General features: G+C 44.7%; 1 protein-coding gene across 6 annotated transcripts in view; it reads left to right on the forward strand.

Annotated features, from left to right (window-relative positions):
- phkg1 (phosphorylase kinase catalytic subunit gamma 1) overlaps positions 1–17,068 on the forward strand; it is a 34,321-nt gene that overhangs the window by 2,100 nt on the left and 15,153 nt on the right. For 5 of the 6 annotated variants that reach the window (XR_004416145.1, XM_033046408.1, XM_033046412.1 and 2 more), the window contains exons 2-4: positions 379–533; positions 2,319–2,494; positions 5,995–6,049. Coding sequence is in view for 5 of the 6 variants with exons in the window: in XM_033046408.1 (XP_032902299.1) it covers positions 451–533; positions 2,319–2,494; positions 5,995–6,049 (314 nt within the window). In the remaining variant the exon portion in view is untranslated. Of the gene's footprint in view, positions 1–376; positions 534–2,318; positions 2,495–5,994; positions 6,050–17,068 lie in introns of all 6 variants that reach the window. The other variant, XM_033046411.1, reaches the window with a different exon arrangement.

Here is a 17,068-nt window from a genome sequence, read left to right on the forward strand (position 1 = left end):
TCCAACCATCTACCTGTCAACAAGCCCCCTCACCTGTATCACCTATTACCTGCAGCAGATAGAGGTGGGGGAGTGAGGAGATGGTAAGCAATTGACGTTTGGGGTGAAGGCCCTGCACTAGGATTGAAAGTAGTGAGGGAAGGGAGCCAGTATACAGAGGAGAGGGGAGGGGTGAGGATTGATGAGCAGGTAGAGCATAACTCCCCATCTTCAACCTGGTTCCAGATACCGACCACCCCTCACTCCTCTACCAGCCCATTGATCACCTGCCTTCCCTCTGCACCCTCAGTCAGGTTTTCTAAACTGTTGTTGTGATTTACATTTGCCCAAACAGTTTGGTGTTGTTTAATGTCCATCTATTTTAATTATACTTTATAGTCAATCGATGCTACAATAAGGATATCACCGCTGCTAATCACAAGAGCCTAAGGCTCCCAAGCACAGTACACCATGACCCGCGAAGAGGAGATGCCAGACTGGGAAGGAGCTCAGGAATTTTACAGCAAATATGACCCAAAGGATATTCTTGGCCGGTAATACTTTATTTTAATTTAGGTGTTTAATAAACTTTTGGCTTGCAATGATGGAGAAACATTTTAAACACATTGCACTCAGAGTAAACCAGCCATGTGGTTCTTTGTGTTCTTCATGGCGTATCCCTTTCCACACCCCACCGGACTGTGATAAAGTACACTGTTTCACAGACACTGCACAAAGCGGGAGATGTGAAGCCAAAAATCAATATTTTTGTCAATAACTGCAGGAATAATTTAAGATTCACTTGATGTAGAATAATCGTCATGTTTTGAGGGGCTCACACTGGTGCAGCAGTAGAGTTGCTGCCTTGCAGCGCCAGAGACCCGAATTCGATCTTGATTATGGGTGATGTTTGTACATTCTCTCTGTGACTGCGTGGGTTTTCTCCGGGTCCTCCGGTTTCCTCCCACACTCCAAAGATGTGCAGGTTTGTAGGCTAATTGGCTTTGGTAAAAATTGTAAAATTGTCCCTAGTCTGCAGGATAGTGTTAGTGTAGGATCGCTGGTCGGCATGGAGTCGGTGGGCCGAAGGGCCTGTTTCTGCGCTGTATCTCTAGTCTAAAGTTTTATTTACTCTGTTAAGTCTTCCTCTGGGTGAAGCCATTCCATGTAGGGTGGCTTCATTCTCCAACACTGGCATTTGATATCAGTGACAATGAATGTCATGACAAGTCAGACTCCAAGATGTTATCCTACATTTTATTCCAAGATATTTGCAAAATTGAAGCCTGTAGGATTATAGGTGATAGAATGAAACTAAGGGGCAGAAATTAACAGGTATGGGCGCATGATTTGTATTCTTCCCTCCTGTTTGAAACTGTCACCTTCCCCAGGGTAATATTGGGACTTCTGTCCTTCCATGTTTGTTGCTGACTTGGTTCTGAATATAAATCACAAATTTTGCAGTTGACCACATTTGGAGTACTGAACTTAGTTCTGGTCACCCTGCTATAGGATGGATGTCATTAAACTCTGAAGGACTTACAAGGATGTTACTGGGACAGGAGGGTTTGAGTTATAAGATGAGGGTGGATAGGCTGAGTATTTTCTCCATGGAGCATAGGAGGCTGAGAGGTGACGTTATGGCGTTTTATGAAATCATGAGAGGGTACGGGTAAGATGAGTAGGCAATTTGTTTTTGGTGGGGGGGAGGAGTGGTGTCCAAAATTAGAATGCACAGGCTTAAGGTGAGAGGGAAAATATTTTAAAGGGACCTGAGGCGCACCTTTTTCACACAGGAGCTACCAAAGGAAATGGTAGAAGTGATACAATTACGACATTTAGAACATAGAACAGTGCAGCACAGGAACGGGCTGTTGGCCCAAAATATCTGTGCCGAACATGATATCAAGATACACTAATCATATCTGCCTGCACATGGTCCGTAACCCTGAATTTTCTTAATATCCATGTGCCTATCTAAAATCCTCTTGACCACGTTTATTGCATCTGCCTCCATGGCCACCCTTGGGAGTGCATTGCAAGCAACAACCATCCTCTGTTTAAAAAAAATAACTTGCCCTGCACGTCCTTCAAGCTTTGCATCTCTCACCATAAAACAATGCCCTCCAATCTTTGACATTTCCACCCTGGGAGAAAAGTTCTGACTGTCTACCGTATCTATGCCTGTTATAATTCACGGGAGATACTGAGCCCTATTATCGGCTGTTAGACTGGCTCCACTTAAAGATTTAGGCAGTTACTTATTCCACGACCAATCTGTGGAGTTTGTTAAAACTTGTTGGAGTGGACTCTCTGATTGTTTTTCTCCCGTTCTCCAGGGGAGTTAGTAGCGTGGTCAGGCGCTGCGTAGAGAGGAAGACAGATATACAGTATGCCGTGAAGATTATTGACATCACATCGGAGCATCTGACCCCAGAGGAGCTGGAAGAGATTTGTACATCAACCACGCAGGAAATTAGCATCCTCAAAGAAGTCTCGGGCCACCCACATATAAGTGAGTAAAGCTTGCCTGGCTGGAAATAAGAAAGGTCAAGAAATCGGACAAATTCATAGGACGTGGATTAACATTTGCCTTCTCAGTAACAACAGGAAAATGGCTGACACTCAGCCATCTATGAGATCACCTGTCAAAACTGATAAATTATTCTGGGGGTGTGTCAGAGTTGGAACTGTAAAACTGTTTGTTGAATTGATAGTCTGAAGTCATTGTACTTATCGGGTCATATGCATCATAATACTTCTAATCCCTGACTAACTCCCGTCAAGAAAATCTCACACGAGTGGCAACACAGTGGCATGTGATCAGGTAACGTTAGCCATGGAGGTCCTCAACTTTGATTCTGGACCACTTGAAGTCTTGTATCGTCCAATCATTCTTGAGGAAGAGTAATGTGCTCATTACATCTTGCTGCATTCTGTGATGAAACAGTTGTTGAACTTTGGGTTGGCTGGGGCCAGTGGCGGACTGGGGTGGGTGTCTGCTGTGTCGGGCATTACCATAATAACTGCAGTAATTCATAAAGTTCTTCACCCTGTTTTCTGCAGTACGTCTAAAGTTGGCACTAATTCCCAGTCTTGCTGGAACACTTGCATCTTGTGAATAGACAAAAATAAAGTGTCAGCTGGGAGAGAATCCTTCAGCACTTTAACAAACAATCTGCTGGATGAACTCGGCGCATCTGGCAGTATCTGCTGATGTTTCACGTCGAGACCCTTCATCTGGACTCCACCAACCATTTCTATCCACAGATATTGCCTGACCCAGTGGGTTCCTCCAGCAGATTGTCTGTTGCTCCAGATTCCAGCATTTTGTAATCTCCTGGATTTCTATTTAATTGAATCAGAGGATTGGCAGGTCACCGGTGTGTACTTGCATTTAATAATAATGGAAAATAGATTAAACACAGGCCAGATTGTTGGAACATGTTGAGTCAGGGCATAGATCATCTTGCAGAGGGGGGCAATTTAATCAAGTTGTGATTTAATGGAATCTGGCTTGTGTTGAATGTTTTGAGGAGGTAATGTGGAGCGCTCTTCAGGGTCAAGTATTCAGTGTTACATTGTTGACCCTATTATCTCTATAGGGTGTCGACTGATGTGTTAAACAAAAGACTTTAAACCAAGGTTTAGAACAACTTCATCTTTATTAATACTCAAGTTACTTAAGCATGCAAGCAAACCAATTACCTCTAATAACTTATCATTTGTTTTACCAATCCAGCATATCCCTTCTTAAACTAAATCACAAGACTCATGACTTGGACTCGGATACTCTCCATATGAATGAATTGGCCAGATTCACTCTGTTGGTAGAGGTTAATCTTCTCTGAGCTTTGAACTCTGGTTCCTCCTCCTTGCGATGATTGCTCCTAGGTTGTCGCTGCCGCTGTCTCAGACAGAATTATTTTATGCTATTTTCAAAAGTCATAGGAGCAGAATTAGGCCATTCGGCCCCTCGAGCCTACTCGGCCATTCAATCATGGTTGATCTATCTTTTCCTCTTAACCTCATTCTCCTGCCGTCTCCCCATAACCATTGTCACCCTTACTAATCAAGAATCTGACTATCTCCACTTTAAAAATACACAATGACTTGGCCTCCATAGCCATCAGTGGCAATGTATTCCACAGATTCACCACTCTCTGGCTAAAAAAATGCCTCCTCATCTCCGTTATGAAGGTATGTCAATAAATAGGAGCCTAACATAGGTGTCCTTGTATCTCGATTTTTCAGAGATGAGTATAAGGCCAAGGGAGATAGATCTGCTGTGGAACTGTTGTGACATCAGGCAAACTGCAAAGGATCAAGGCTTTGGAGGCTGGAGTTAATGTGCACCATGACCAACCTCTCAAAGCACTTCCATCAGTGTGGAAGGTAGACAAAACTCATAGGAGCAGAATCCATCATTGTGGATGTCAGAGCCTCTGGGCAGTCGGCATGGACATGATAGGCTGAAGAGCCATTTCCATGCTGTACAACTCCCCACTCTGGCACCATATTGATACCTGGCACCTGATATTTAACACCGCGTAGCTCCCGACTCACTGAGCCATGAGTTATTTAAATTAAGGGCAATTTTTAAAACTGCTACAAATTAAAAACAAATATGCAGTGGGGGAAAAAAAACAGGAAAAAAACAAACAAATGAAGGTGAATTTATGTGAGTTCATAGTGTAGATCCACAACCGCGATCAAATGAATAAGGTTGCTGTAGCTGTGGCTGGCGTTGAGTGGAGGAGCAGATAGGGAAGGTGTCCAGCCCCTTGGATCAGCCACTGATGGGACAACCCCCCCCCCCCCCCCCCCCCCCCCCGATTTAACGAAGGGGCAAAGGGCAGAGCAAGAATTCAGATGCTCTGATGTGCTGTGCAGGCCTGTGTCAGCTTGATAATGCCCATGGCTTTTTCCTCTCAATCCTCTCTGCTCCCTTAACCCTTTGGGTCAGTAGAAGACAACTGGTTACTAGCCCCGATAATTTTTCCCAGCAGTTGCCTGAGCAAAGAAAGATGCTGGTCTAGAGAAAGGGAAATCTAGCAATATTAACAAGAAAAGGTAAGTATGTGTTTTGAATTGAAAGACACAAAATGCTGGAGTAAATCAGTGGGTCAGGCAGCTTCCCTGCAGAACATGGATGGGTGACATTTCGGGTTGGGGTCCCTTCTTCAGAAGAAGTGGCCCGAACCAAAACATTACCTACCCATGTTCTTCATGAATTCTGCCTGACTTGCTGAGTTACTCCTTCATTCTGTCTCTTTCCTTGGTAAACAAGCATCTGCAGTTCCATGTTTCTACATGTGTTTTGATTTTGCTTGTTTTTGTCATGCACACTTTTTACTTTTTCAGTGTTTAATTTTACACATGGCATTCAGAGGTACTGAGCAATCCGTATGTTTTTTTTAAATCTATGTGGTGACTGTCTGCGTGTTCCTTTGTTTCCATGAAACCTGACGTGGAAGACAGATCCTTTTCCTTATTGGGTAAATATTCGCTCTGAATCCCACCATCCTCCTCTTCTAATGGCTCCCTGTTCTGACACACATTTACCTTCAAGAAGTGGGTTTCAGTCCATTTACCTCGTATTATATTAGCTCAGAAAGAGTAATGAGGAGGCAAAAACCGCACCTGGTTTTGTTGTGGACTGTCAGCTTTGGTTGATCATCGTCCAGGCAGGTATCAAAAGGAAAATTAATGATAATAACTAAGTTAACAATGAAGGTAAAATGTGGAAAACTGGAAACTCAGCAGAACAGAAGTTGTGGGGGAAATTTGCTAACAAACAGCAATGTGAAATTCCGGGCTAGATACAAAATGCAGGAGTAACTCAGTGGGACAGGCAGCATCTCTAGAGAGAAGGAATGGGTGAAATTTTGGCTCAAAGTGTCTATCTTCGGTTTAAACCAGCATCTGCACATGAAATTCCAGGCTGCCAGCTTCCATAGTGATTTGTTTCCCGATGAGTTGTTCTGTTAGTTACTGTTGTTTTCTTTATTACAGTTTCGTTAAAAGACTGCTATGAATCCTCAAGCTTCTACTTCTTGGTGTTTGATCTGTAAGTATGGGGATTTTCAAAGAGGCAATGGTGAGGAGACAGTAGGTAGATATAATGAGGGAAATTAATGGAAATACAATGGCTCATTTAAGATTGGTCGGTTAAAATGAGTCAGGAAATGGCTTCTGATGATTGTACAGTTTGACAACAGAAAGCCAAGCTAAATATAAGAAATACCAATAACATCAAAATAAAGAAGAAGAGATTCAGGGAATACAGAATTAGATTGACAGCTAATATAAAAGTGAACCCAAAAGCCTTTTACAAAGATATATAGTAAAATAATAGGCCCCGTGAGTGAGGGTGAGGTGCAAAGTCAGGCTTTCCATCCATCTTCAGAAGAAATTGGAAAGCTTGCAGAGATGATTTATGAGGATGTTGTCGGGACTCAAGTGCCTGAGCTATAGGGAAAAGTCTAGGAACTTACTCCTTGGAGTGCAGGAAGCTGAGGGGTCATCTTATATGTGCGAATGCACAGAGTCTTTTACGCATGATAGAGGAATCAAAAACCAGAGAGAAAGGAAAGATTTAGTAGCAACCTGAGGGGTAACATTTTCACTCAGAGGATGGATGTAAGGATGAGCTGACAGAGGAGATAGTTGAGGCGGGTACTATAATAGCATTTAAAAGACATTTGGACAGAAACATGGATAGGAAAGGTTTAGAGGAATGTGGGCAAAACACATGCGAATGGGACTGATTTAGAGTGGGCATCTTGGTTGGCAAGGACGGGTTCCATGCTGTGTGACTCTAATTCAAAGAAGCTGCTGCAATGAATACAGTGAAGGGGAAGAGATACTGAAAAGAACGTTGTTGTGCAACATAAAGTTGACTCCAGTACAGTTTGGGTTACTGAGCAAACTAGTAATGGAAATGTCCCAGTCCTGTTCAGATTTTGGCCAATGTCCCAGACCTGTTCAGATGTGGGAGCGGTGCTGGGAAACGAACGTTTGTAAATGTTACACTCAATCAAAAACAAAGCGAAGGAAATTCCTGGCTGCTACAGGCTAGTCAGTGGATGGCCAATAGACGGAAAATGTTAAGATTCTCTAGCTTGCCAAAATTAAAATATAGGTCCACAAATACAGCAAGATGAGATTGGTTAAAGACAAAATGAGGGTGACTAAAGTGATTGGATTATTTGATGAAGTAATGGAGAGGGCTGATTAAGGGCCACAAATAGACATCAGCAACACTGAAGCCTTGGTGGTTGAGGCTTTTGCTCCTTCAATGCAAAAGGGACAGAAAGCAAAGTGAGGGCAGAGTGGGTGTGTCTCCCGCAGACAATATGCAGCGATTCCAGTGTGGGAATATTGTTCTCCTGATGCAATCTGACAGACATTCACCAGCTTCCTCCCAGAGAGGAATGGCCATCATGCCAGCATATTGGCAAACCCTTGGTGACATTGCTGACCTCACTGACCATGGCCATCCCTGGTCTTGTGTCCGATGATGCCAACATTAAAAATATGCCCCCCCCCCCCCCCCCCTCTCTCAACACATCCCAATATAGCTCGCTGTTCAACTTTTGATGCTTGAAAGCTGACAGGATTTTCTTTATGCATAAGGGAGATGAGAAGGAGAGTGAAATATCTTGGATGGAGCACAATAGGAAGCTGCTGCCACTCCTAGGAAAACTAGCTCAGCGTAGATCAAGTTTGATCACTGCACTCAGGACAAAAGGTACAGGTAATATTGAGGAAGGTGTAAGAAGTTATAGACCTTTTAGCATAGGCTGTATATAGTTACAATAATAGAATAAGTTGCAGCAATAAATAATGATAGCCTAATATATGACTATCTATTAATTATCCACAAGTAAGATGGACAGTGGATGCAAAAATGCTTTGTTAATGTGTTAATTAAGTAGCAAAGGGGCCATAGTACAATTCACTACTTTATTCCAGTGCGTTTTTTACAATCTGGTGCGCAGAGATGCCCGTCTATCATATTCCCCAATAACTTGCAATAAAAAGGAACGAATACCCGAACCATAAATATTTGTAAGTTTTCAGAGTAAATGGGGAAGATTGACCTGGTCTTTGATGTTCCGATGGCCTCCTGAGAGGAACTCTTCACTGGTCCGAACACGAGCATAATTTTGTGGCAGTGAATGAGACTGATGACTTTTGATTACGACACCAATCAAACATGTCTCAACCTGTGCTATCAACAACCCCCTCAGCTGGTCTGTTTCAAAAGTTAGCCTCTGGATTCCCGCTACACAATCTAGCTTGTGTAAGAAGGAACTATAGATGCTGGTTTAAACTAAAGATAGACACAAAAAGCTGGAATAACTCAGCGGGACAGGCAGCATCTCTGGAGAGAAGGAATGGGTGATGTTTTTGGTCAAGACCCTTCTTCAGACTGGTTAGGGATAAGGGAAACGAGAGATATAGATGGCGATGTGGAGGGATAAAGAACAATGAATGAAAGATATGCAAAAAAGTAACGATGATAAAAGAAACAGGCCATTGTTAGCTGTTTGTAGGATGATAATGAGAAGCTGGTGCAACTTGGGTGGGGGAGGGATAGAGAGAGACGGAATGCTGGGACTACCTGAAGTGAGTGAAATCAATATTCATACTACTGGGCTATAAACTGCTCAAGCAAAATATGAGATGCTGTTCCTCCAATTTGTGTTTAGCCTTACACTGACAATGGAGGAGACCAAAGACAGAAAGGTCTCTGTAGGAATGGGAAGAGAATTAAAGTATCCAGCAACCGGGAGATCAGGTTGGCTCAGGCAGGCTGAGCGAAGGTGTTCCGCGAAACGATCACCCAGTCTGTGTTTGGTCTCGCCGATGTATAAGAGTCTACATCTTGAACAATGGATACAGTAGATGAGGTTGGAGGAGGTGCAAGTGAACCTCTGCCTAACTTGAAAGGACTGTCAGGGTCCCTGGACAGAGTCGAGGGAGGAGGTATAGCGACAGGCGTTATATCAACTGCGGTTACAGGGGAAGGTACCTGGGGGGGGGGGGGGGGTGGTTTGGGCGGGAAGGGATGAGTTAACCAGATAGTTGCGGAGGAAACAGTCTCTGCGGAAGGCTGAAGGGGGTGGAGATGGGAAAATGTGGCTAGTGGCGGGATCCAGTTGGAGGTGGAGGAAATTTCGGAGGATTATGTGTTTTATGCGACTGCTGATGGGGTGGAAGGTAAGAACTAGGGGGACTGCCTCTGTTGCGACTAGGGGGAGGGGTGGCAAGGGCAGAGCTGTGGGGTACCGAGGAGACACAAGTGAGGGCCTCATCTATGATGGGAGAGGAGAACCCCTGTTCCCTAAAGAATGAAGACATCTCGGATGTTCTCACCTCATCTTGGCCGCAGATGCAGCGTAGACGGAGGAATTGGGAGGAGGGGATAGTGTCTTTGCAGGAAGCAGGGTGGGAAGTAATGTAGTCGAGATAGTTGTGGAAGTCAGTGGGTTTGTAATAGACGTCAGTCAATAGTCTATTTCCTGTGACAGAGACTGAGATCAAGAAAGGGGATGGAGGTGTCGGAGATGGTCCAAATAAATTTAAGTGCAGGATGAAAATTGGTGGTGAAGTTGATGAAGTCCATGAGTTCTGCATGGGTGCAGGAGGTAGCACCGATGCAGTCATCAATGTAATGGAGATAAAGTTTGGGGATAGGGCCACTGTACGCCTGGGACAGGGATTGTTCAACGTACCCTACAACGATGCAGCCTTAGCTTGGGACCATGTGGATGCCCATAGCTATGTTTTGGAGGAAGTTGGAGGAGTGAGAGGAGAAGTTGTTGAGGGTGAGGACCAGCTCCGCTAGGCAGAGTAGAGTGTTAGTAGAGGGGAATTAGATGATTCTGATGTCGAGGAAGAAACAGTGGGGGATGGAGGTGTAGAGTCACTGAACTTCCACAGTAAAGGTGAGGGAGTGGGGGTTCGGTAAGCAGAAATCAATAAAGACATGAAGGGCATGTGAGGTATCTTGGACATGGGTCGGGAGAGATTGGATCAGGGGGGATAGCATGGAGTTGAGGTACTTGGAAATCATTTCATTACACAATGTAGCTTTCTCCCTGACCTATCAGTCCTTTTGTTGTTTTGAGACAGGGGGCACGTGATTCAGAATTCTACAGCAAATCCGTGTACTTCCCAAGCACTATACTGGAGTCCAGAGTTTTTGGAAAGTTTCCCTCACCCAATCATCCCACACAATCACAAAGTGCTGCCTGATCCATCTGCAACTGTGCGTCTGTCCCGATGAAATTACAGCCTCACTTTGCTTCAGGTTATAAATAGTGCTGAACTTAGGCTTGGCATTCAGTGAACCACACCACTTGTACGTAACCTTACCCTGCACCCTGCACCCAGCACTCTGTTTCGTTAACATAACTGCAGACCAGTGCTGCTGCTTAGGGCAGTCGAAAGGCTGAGCACACAACGTGTAGTTCCTGTGATAATGACAACAGGTAGCAATGTTACAAAATTTTGAGATTTTAAAAATCAAGTCTGTAATTTATCCCATCAGATAAAGCATAAAAAGAAGTTTAATTTGACACCTAATTCACTTTCATATCTTCAGTGTTAAAAAAGTTATGGCCATTTTCATACTCGGAAATTAGCATCTTGTTCCCTATTGCTTTTCCAAAGCTGTGATCGAGAACAGTCAAAAGCCCATAACTTTCTTAAAAATTAAGAGAACTGAAAGAAATGTTCAGTTATTATAGATTGAAGCATTCTGAAACAAATATGAAACAATCTTACTTAGATGACTTGAAATTAAAGCATATAATTAGTTAGTTGCCTAATTGTAGCTAATTACAAAATTCAATTACTAGATCTAAACATCTATCCATTTCTTAAGAATAGATTAACATTTTTAAATAGTCTAAGTGTCCAAATAACATTCACACAAGAATTCACAATATAACATAATTTTTAAATCTCATTGTCATGGGTTTATAGGCCAAATGGAAGGAATTTAATGTTTAATACCTGTAAATTAATGGCCATTTAAATCAACTTGCAAGTGGGTTTTTCTGGAATGCGATCAATTGGAATGTTGCGGTTGCAGTGGATTTAAACCCGTATCGGCAGCAAAAATACTGCCGGTTCGTATGGGGGAAAAAATCACCGTTTCGCAATTTAAAATGTGAATTAAAGGCATCTTAAGAAACACTTTTATACATAAAAATAAACGACTTTCTTTTAACTGTACCCTACGTAAAATCCGTCCCCGTTGTCGGCGTTGACGGCTTCAGAAACTGATTTTAAAATTACTCCAGCGATGAACTTGTCGGGCGAATTAAAAAAAAAAAAGACACAGAACGGCCATCGGAACAATTCTTCAGCAAAAGCTTGCACTCCAACAAAATATAATCCAGGACAAGGTAGGAGAAAACCGCGTTTTAACCCCCCCCCCTCAAACGCGCCAAAATCGCGCACGCGGCCAGTGGCAGAACTGCAGCGCCGCTGAAGGTAAGTATTGTAACATACCTACAACAGGCTGTTGAATAGGAAGCTGGGGCTCATTATCTTTCTCAAACATTTAGAGTTGTAGCCGTGTCAAACATTTATTGCCTACTATTAATTTTGCAAGCATGGTTTGTGAGGTTCTGATCACTTTCTAAAAACAAGTTTAGAATTTACTTTTATAGATATAGCCCACTGAATCCACACCAATGATCAATCACCCGGTTACACTAGTTCTACTTTATCCCACTTTCTCATCCACTCCCTGCACACTAGGGACAATTTACAGAGCCCAAATAAGCTACAAACCAACCATCTTTGGGATTTAGGAAGAAACCAGAGCACCCGGAGTTAAACCCACGTAATCATGGGGAGAACATGCAAACTCCACACAGACAGCACCCAAGGTCGGGATTGAACCCGGGTCACTGGTGCTGTGAGACAGCAGCTCGACCAGTTTTTGAGGTGTGCTGTGTTACTCAGAAAGTAATCTACCTGCCGAGGCAGACATCAGTTTAGATGCTCCTCAAGCATGAGTTTCTGCACCAAGAGGTAGTGAGGATCAGCACCAGCCTGAGTCAGTATTTGGGCAGAGGTTGCTGATACACAGAGTGGCTGTACTTCAACACAGTGCAAGGCTAGACAGTGGCAGATCATAGTGAGGAGGGGAGGAGGTGCTGTTTGATTTAAAAAAGAACAAATAGAGCTCTGACTCTGTCTAACTAAACGAAATAGAAACTAGCAGCGATTTAATTAATTGAATTTCTTGCATCTGGGACAAACATATGCAAGATGTGACAATAACTGAAAGAGCTCCAGATCTGGAATTAGGATCTGGAGGTTAGGTGTTTGCACTGGGCAGACCTAAAGCAATAGGTGGGTGAAGCACCCTCAGGGGAGTGCAGACAGAGCCAACCTTGGAAAAGTGGGCGACTCTGTAGTTGTGAGGGGAGAGGAGGAAAGGGGGATGGACAGAGGAGAGAATGTGATCTGCAGTTAAGGGGAATCCAATAATCAGGCAGGTGGGAAGAGAAATGTTTCCATGGCCTCCAACAGAATTGTGGGTGATTGCCAGCAGGTGCCTAGACCAAGGATGTCACTGGACACTTGCGGAGGGGGTGGGAACAAATAGTAGTGTGGTCCATATCAACACTAGTGATAGGACATCTCCAACTCCTCAACATCACATTGGCCATCTCCAACAATAGAGAGTCTATCCATACACCCCTGATTTCTATGCCATTGTCGTTGCTGAGACTCGACCCCCAATATCTGGGGTCACCATACTGTCTCTCCCCATACTGTCTTACATCTAATGTCCCATTTCCATGTTGAGTTTCATCTCCCACTTGTCTAGCTGATGGCCACTGTGTCCTCTTGCAGTCTATTTGTTTCCCTTCCATTTCTCAAACCTGTCATTTCTGAGGCAGTAAACAACACTACGAATCATAAAAAGCCAGGCCCACGTCTAGCACTATTTATAACCTGAAGCAAATTAGGGCTGTAATTTCATCAGGGCGGATTTATATTTGCAGATGGATCAGGCATTGCTTTGTGATTGTGCGTGATGAGACGACAGAAACTCTCCCACACTCTAGGCTCCAGTATTGGACACGGGGCAGGAAGATGCCTGGATTCAGGATAGAATTTACACTGGGTCATCTGGTTGTTTGTCAGTGTTAAGTTAGACAGAGAAAAAAAAATTTCAGGAAATTCAGGACAAGGGGACTAACCTCATCATTAGATGGTGAGCGGTGCTGGGTTGCATGAATTGGACGGCTTTCTGGCACGTTCATCTTGGAGGGGTGTAGCAGCCAAGTGGAATGTTGTTTTCATTCGTTACCATGAGCTAACTTTTGTACTTCATGGATCATGTTTTTGCTGCTATTGAGAGAACTGTTTGTTATCCCTACTTCCCAGAAACCTTCCAAGTTTTTTTTTTATCCTTCACATTTCTTTCTGCCTGTCCAATTGAAAATGATTTCACGATGCATTCCAGTTCCTGGCTTAGTATGCTTCATTGCTTTTATTTAACAGTAATATTTACATACTTCTTATAAGCTTTTTGAAAGTATATAGTAACAACCTTGTGAAAACATAACTTTTAGAAATCATACCAGTGATTAAATACATCGGGGTTCAAAACACTCAGAGGTGCCACACACACCATCCTTTATAATAATAATAATAATAATAATAATAATAATAAATTTTATTTATGGGCGCCTTTCAAGAGTCTCAAGGACACCTTACAAAAATTTAGCAGGAGAGGAAAAACATGTAAGGGGAATGAAATAAATAGTAGAGACATGACTAGTACACAAAGTAAAGACAGAATTCAATACAAAACACAATATGAGGCAATTAATGCACAGATGAAAAGGGAGGGGGACGTGGGGCTAAGGATAGGCAGAGGTGAAGAGATGGGTCTTGAGGCGGGACTGGAAGATGGTGAGGGACATGGAATTACGGATCAGTTGGGGGAGGGAGTTCCAGAGCCTGGGAGCTGCCCTGGAGAAGGCTCTGTCCCCAAAACTGCGGAGGTTGGACTTGTGGATGGAGAGGAGACCGGCTGATGTGGATCTGAGGGACCGTGATGGTTGGTAGGGGGAGAGGAGTTCAGTGAGATATGGGGGGGCCAGATGGTGGAGGGCTTTGTAGGTGAGGATCAGGATTTTGTAGTTGATCCGGTGGGAGATGGGAAGCCAGTGAAGTTGTTTGAGGACTGGAGTGATGTGATGCCAGGATTTGGTGTGGGTGATGAGTCGGGCGGCTGCGTTCTGGACCAGTTGGAGTCAGTTGATGTAGGTGGAGCTGATGCCAAGGAGAAGTGAGTTGCAGTAGTCCAGTCGGGAGGAGATGAAGGCATGGATGAGTCTTTCAGCAGCGGGAGGTGTGAGAGAGGGTCTGAGTTTGGCGATGTTGCAGAGATGAAAGAAGGAGGTTTTAATGACATGGCGGATGTGAGGCTCAAGGGAGAGGGTGGAATCAAAGATCACGCCAAGGTTGCGGGCCTGGGGAGATGGGGAGACAGTGGTGCCGTCGATGGTGAGAGTGGGGTTATTGATTTTGCTGAGTGTGGCTTTGGAGCCTATGAGGAGGAATTCTGTCTTATCGCTGTTGAGTTTGAGGAAATTATGTTGCATCCAGGTTTTTATAGCTGACAAGCAGGAGTTGATATGGGAGAGGGGGGGGTTGTGGGGGGATTTGGTGCCGAGGTAGATCTGGGTGTCATCAGCGTAACAGTGGAAGTCCAGGTTGAAGTGGCGGAGTATCTGACCAAGGGGGAGGATGTAGATGATGAAGAGGAGGGGGCCGAGTACGGAGCCTTGGGGAACGCCTTGAGTGACTGTGGCTGTAGCAGAGGTGTGGTTGTGGAGAGAGATGAAGTGGGATCTGTTGGAAAGGTAGGAACGGAGCCAGCTGAGTGCAGAGCCTTCAATGCCGAGGTCTTTGAGTCTGGTGAGCAGGATGTTATGGTTCACTGTATCGAAGGCTGCGCTCAGGTCGAGGAGGATGAGGATGTTGAGGGAACCAGTGTCAGCAGAGTTGAGGAGGTCGTTGAGGACTTTGAGGAGAGCAGTTTCTGTGCTATGGAGGGGGCGAAAGCCAGATTGGAGGGGTTCAAGTAGGTTATACGCAAGGAGGTGGGAATGAAGTTGCGATGCAACGATACGCTCCAGGGTTTTTGAAAGAATGGGGAGGTTTGAGATTGGGCGGTAGTTAATGAGAGGAGGGATCATGACCAGGTTTCTTTAAGATTGGTGTAACAGCAGCAGTTTTGAAAGCGGAGGGGACAATTCCTTGAGACAATGAGGAGTTGAAGAGATTAGTGAGGTAGGGGCAGAGAACGGGGAGGCAGGACTTCAGCAGGGGAGTGGGCAGAGGGTCGAGGGAGCAGGTAGTGGGTTTGGAAGAGCTGATGAGTTTGGAGATTTCAATAGGGGTGACCAGGTCAAACTGGGAGAGGAAACAGTGTGGAGGAGGGGTAAGGAGGTCAGTGGAGATGTTGAAAGGAGGGGCCTTGGTAGGTGGTGGAGTAGATCTGGGGAGTCGGGTACAGGGGATAAAGATTGATAGATGGTGCTGATTTTATCAGCGAAAAAGTGGAGGAATGAGTTGCAGAGATCCGGAGTAGAGGTAGGGAGAGTGTTGGTTCGAGGCTTGAGGAGGTTGCCCACTGTGGAGAAGAGGGTTCTGTGGTTTAGGCAGGGATCGGTGAATATGGAGGAGAGGTAGGCAGATTTTGCAGCAATGAGGGCATCTTTATAGTCAGTGAGGTGGAGTTTGTAAGCTTCAAGGTGGACTGTAAGAGATGATTTCTTTGTGAGTCGTTCAAGTCGGCGACCAGTCTGTTTCAGTTTACGAAGTGCAGGTGTGTACCAGGGTGAATATGTGTTGAAAGTTAAGGTTCTTGTTTTGAGTGGGGCCATAGTGTTAAGGGAGGTAGACAAGGTGGAGTTGAGATGGTTTGTGAGATCATCAGGTGAGATGGGGGTTGAGTTCAGGGGGAGAGTGGTGGAGAGCAGGTCAGAGAGATGGTGGGGATCAATGGATTTTAGATTACGGAAGGTGATTTCTCGGAGGAAGCGGGGGCGAGGTGTCGGAGAAGGGATGGTGAACCGTATAAGCTTATGATCAGAGAGGGGGAAGAGGCAAGGATGGAGGTCGAGTACCGGTTGATTTGTGGAGCAGACCAGGTCAAGGATGTGACCTTTGTCATGGGTGGGAAAGGTGACGTGCTGAGTGAGAGAGAAGTTGTCAAGTAAAAAGGCGAATTCAGATGCGAGCTTGCAGGTGGGGGAGTTCATGTGAATATTTAAGTCACCAAGTAGCAGCAGACGTGGGGAGAGGGATGAGGCAAGTGTGAGGAGTTCAGTGAAGTCAGATAGGAAGGAGGGGTTTGGTTTAGGTGGCCGGTAAATGAGGATGACTGTCATGGAGGAAAGGGCTTTGAAGGCGAGGAATTCAAATGATGCTACTGGGGGGAAGGTGAGTTCAGTGATACGAAAATTCTGGTTGAATTTATGGGGTAGCTTTGACGTTACCCATTCAGGGGTACACATGACAATCTTCCTCACAGCTAATTTTTAACTGCCCTCTGGAACAAACTGCTGAACTATAATATGGAAGCATAACTATAAAACGGGAAGACCAAATATCAGTAAAATAGAAGATAGACACAAAATGATGGAGTAACTGAGTGGGTCAGGCAGCATCGCTGGAGAAAAGGAATAGGTGGTTTTTGGGGTCGAGTAACATGGCGTGGTTCAGGCAAGAGAGAATTCCATTCACAATAATCACATCCAAGGACTTGGCCAGAGTGTGAGAGATCGGCTGTTGAAATAGTCCATCCCACAGAATGATGGCTTTCAGCCCATCTCAGACCCTCCATCACTGTTGCTGACTACGTTCTGTCTGCCAGCAGGCCACTGACCAGAAGAGGCAGCTCGGGTGTACCGTCTGCTAAGAATGGCCAACGAGTTCTCAGGAAGGGGAAACAGAGTTCTTGTTTCAGGTTGAGGATCCTTTATCAGAACTGCCTCAGTGCAAAGCGTCTCCAACCTAAAGCGTTGCCTATTTC

This window comes from Amblyraja radiata, chromosome 28 (assembly GCF_010909765.2).
Source record: "Amblyraja radiata isolate CabotCenter1 chromosome 28, sAmbRad1.1.pri, whole genome shotgun sequence".
NCBI lineage: Eukaryota > Metazoa > Chordata > Chondrichthyes > Rajiformes > Rajidae > Amblyraja > Amblyraja radiata.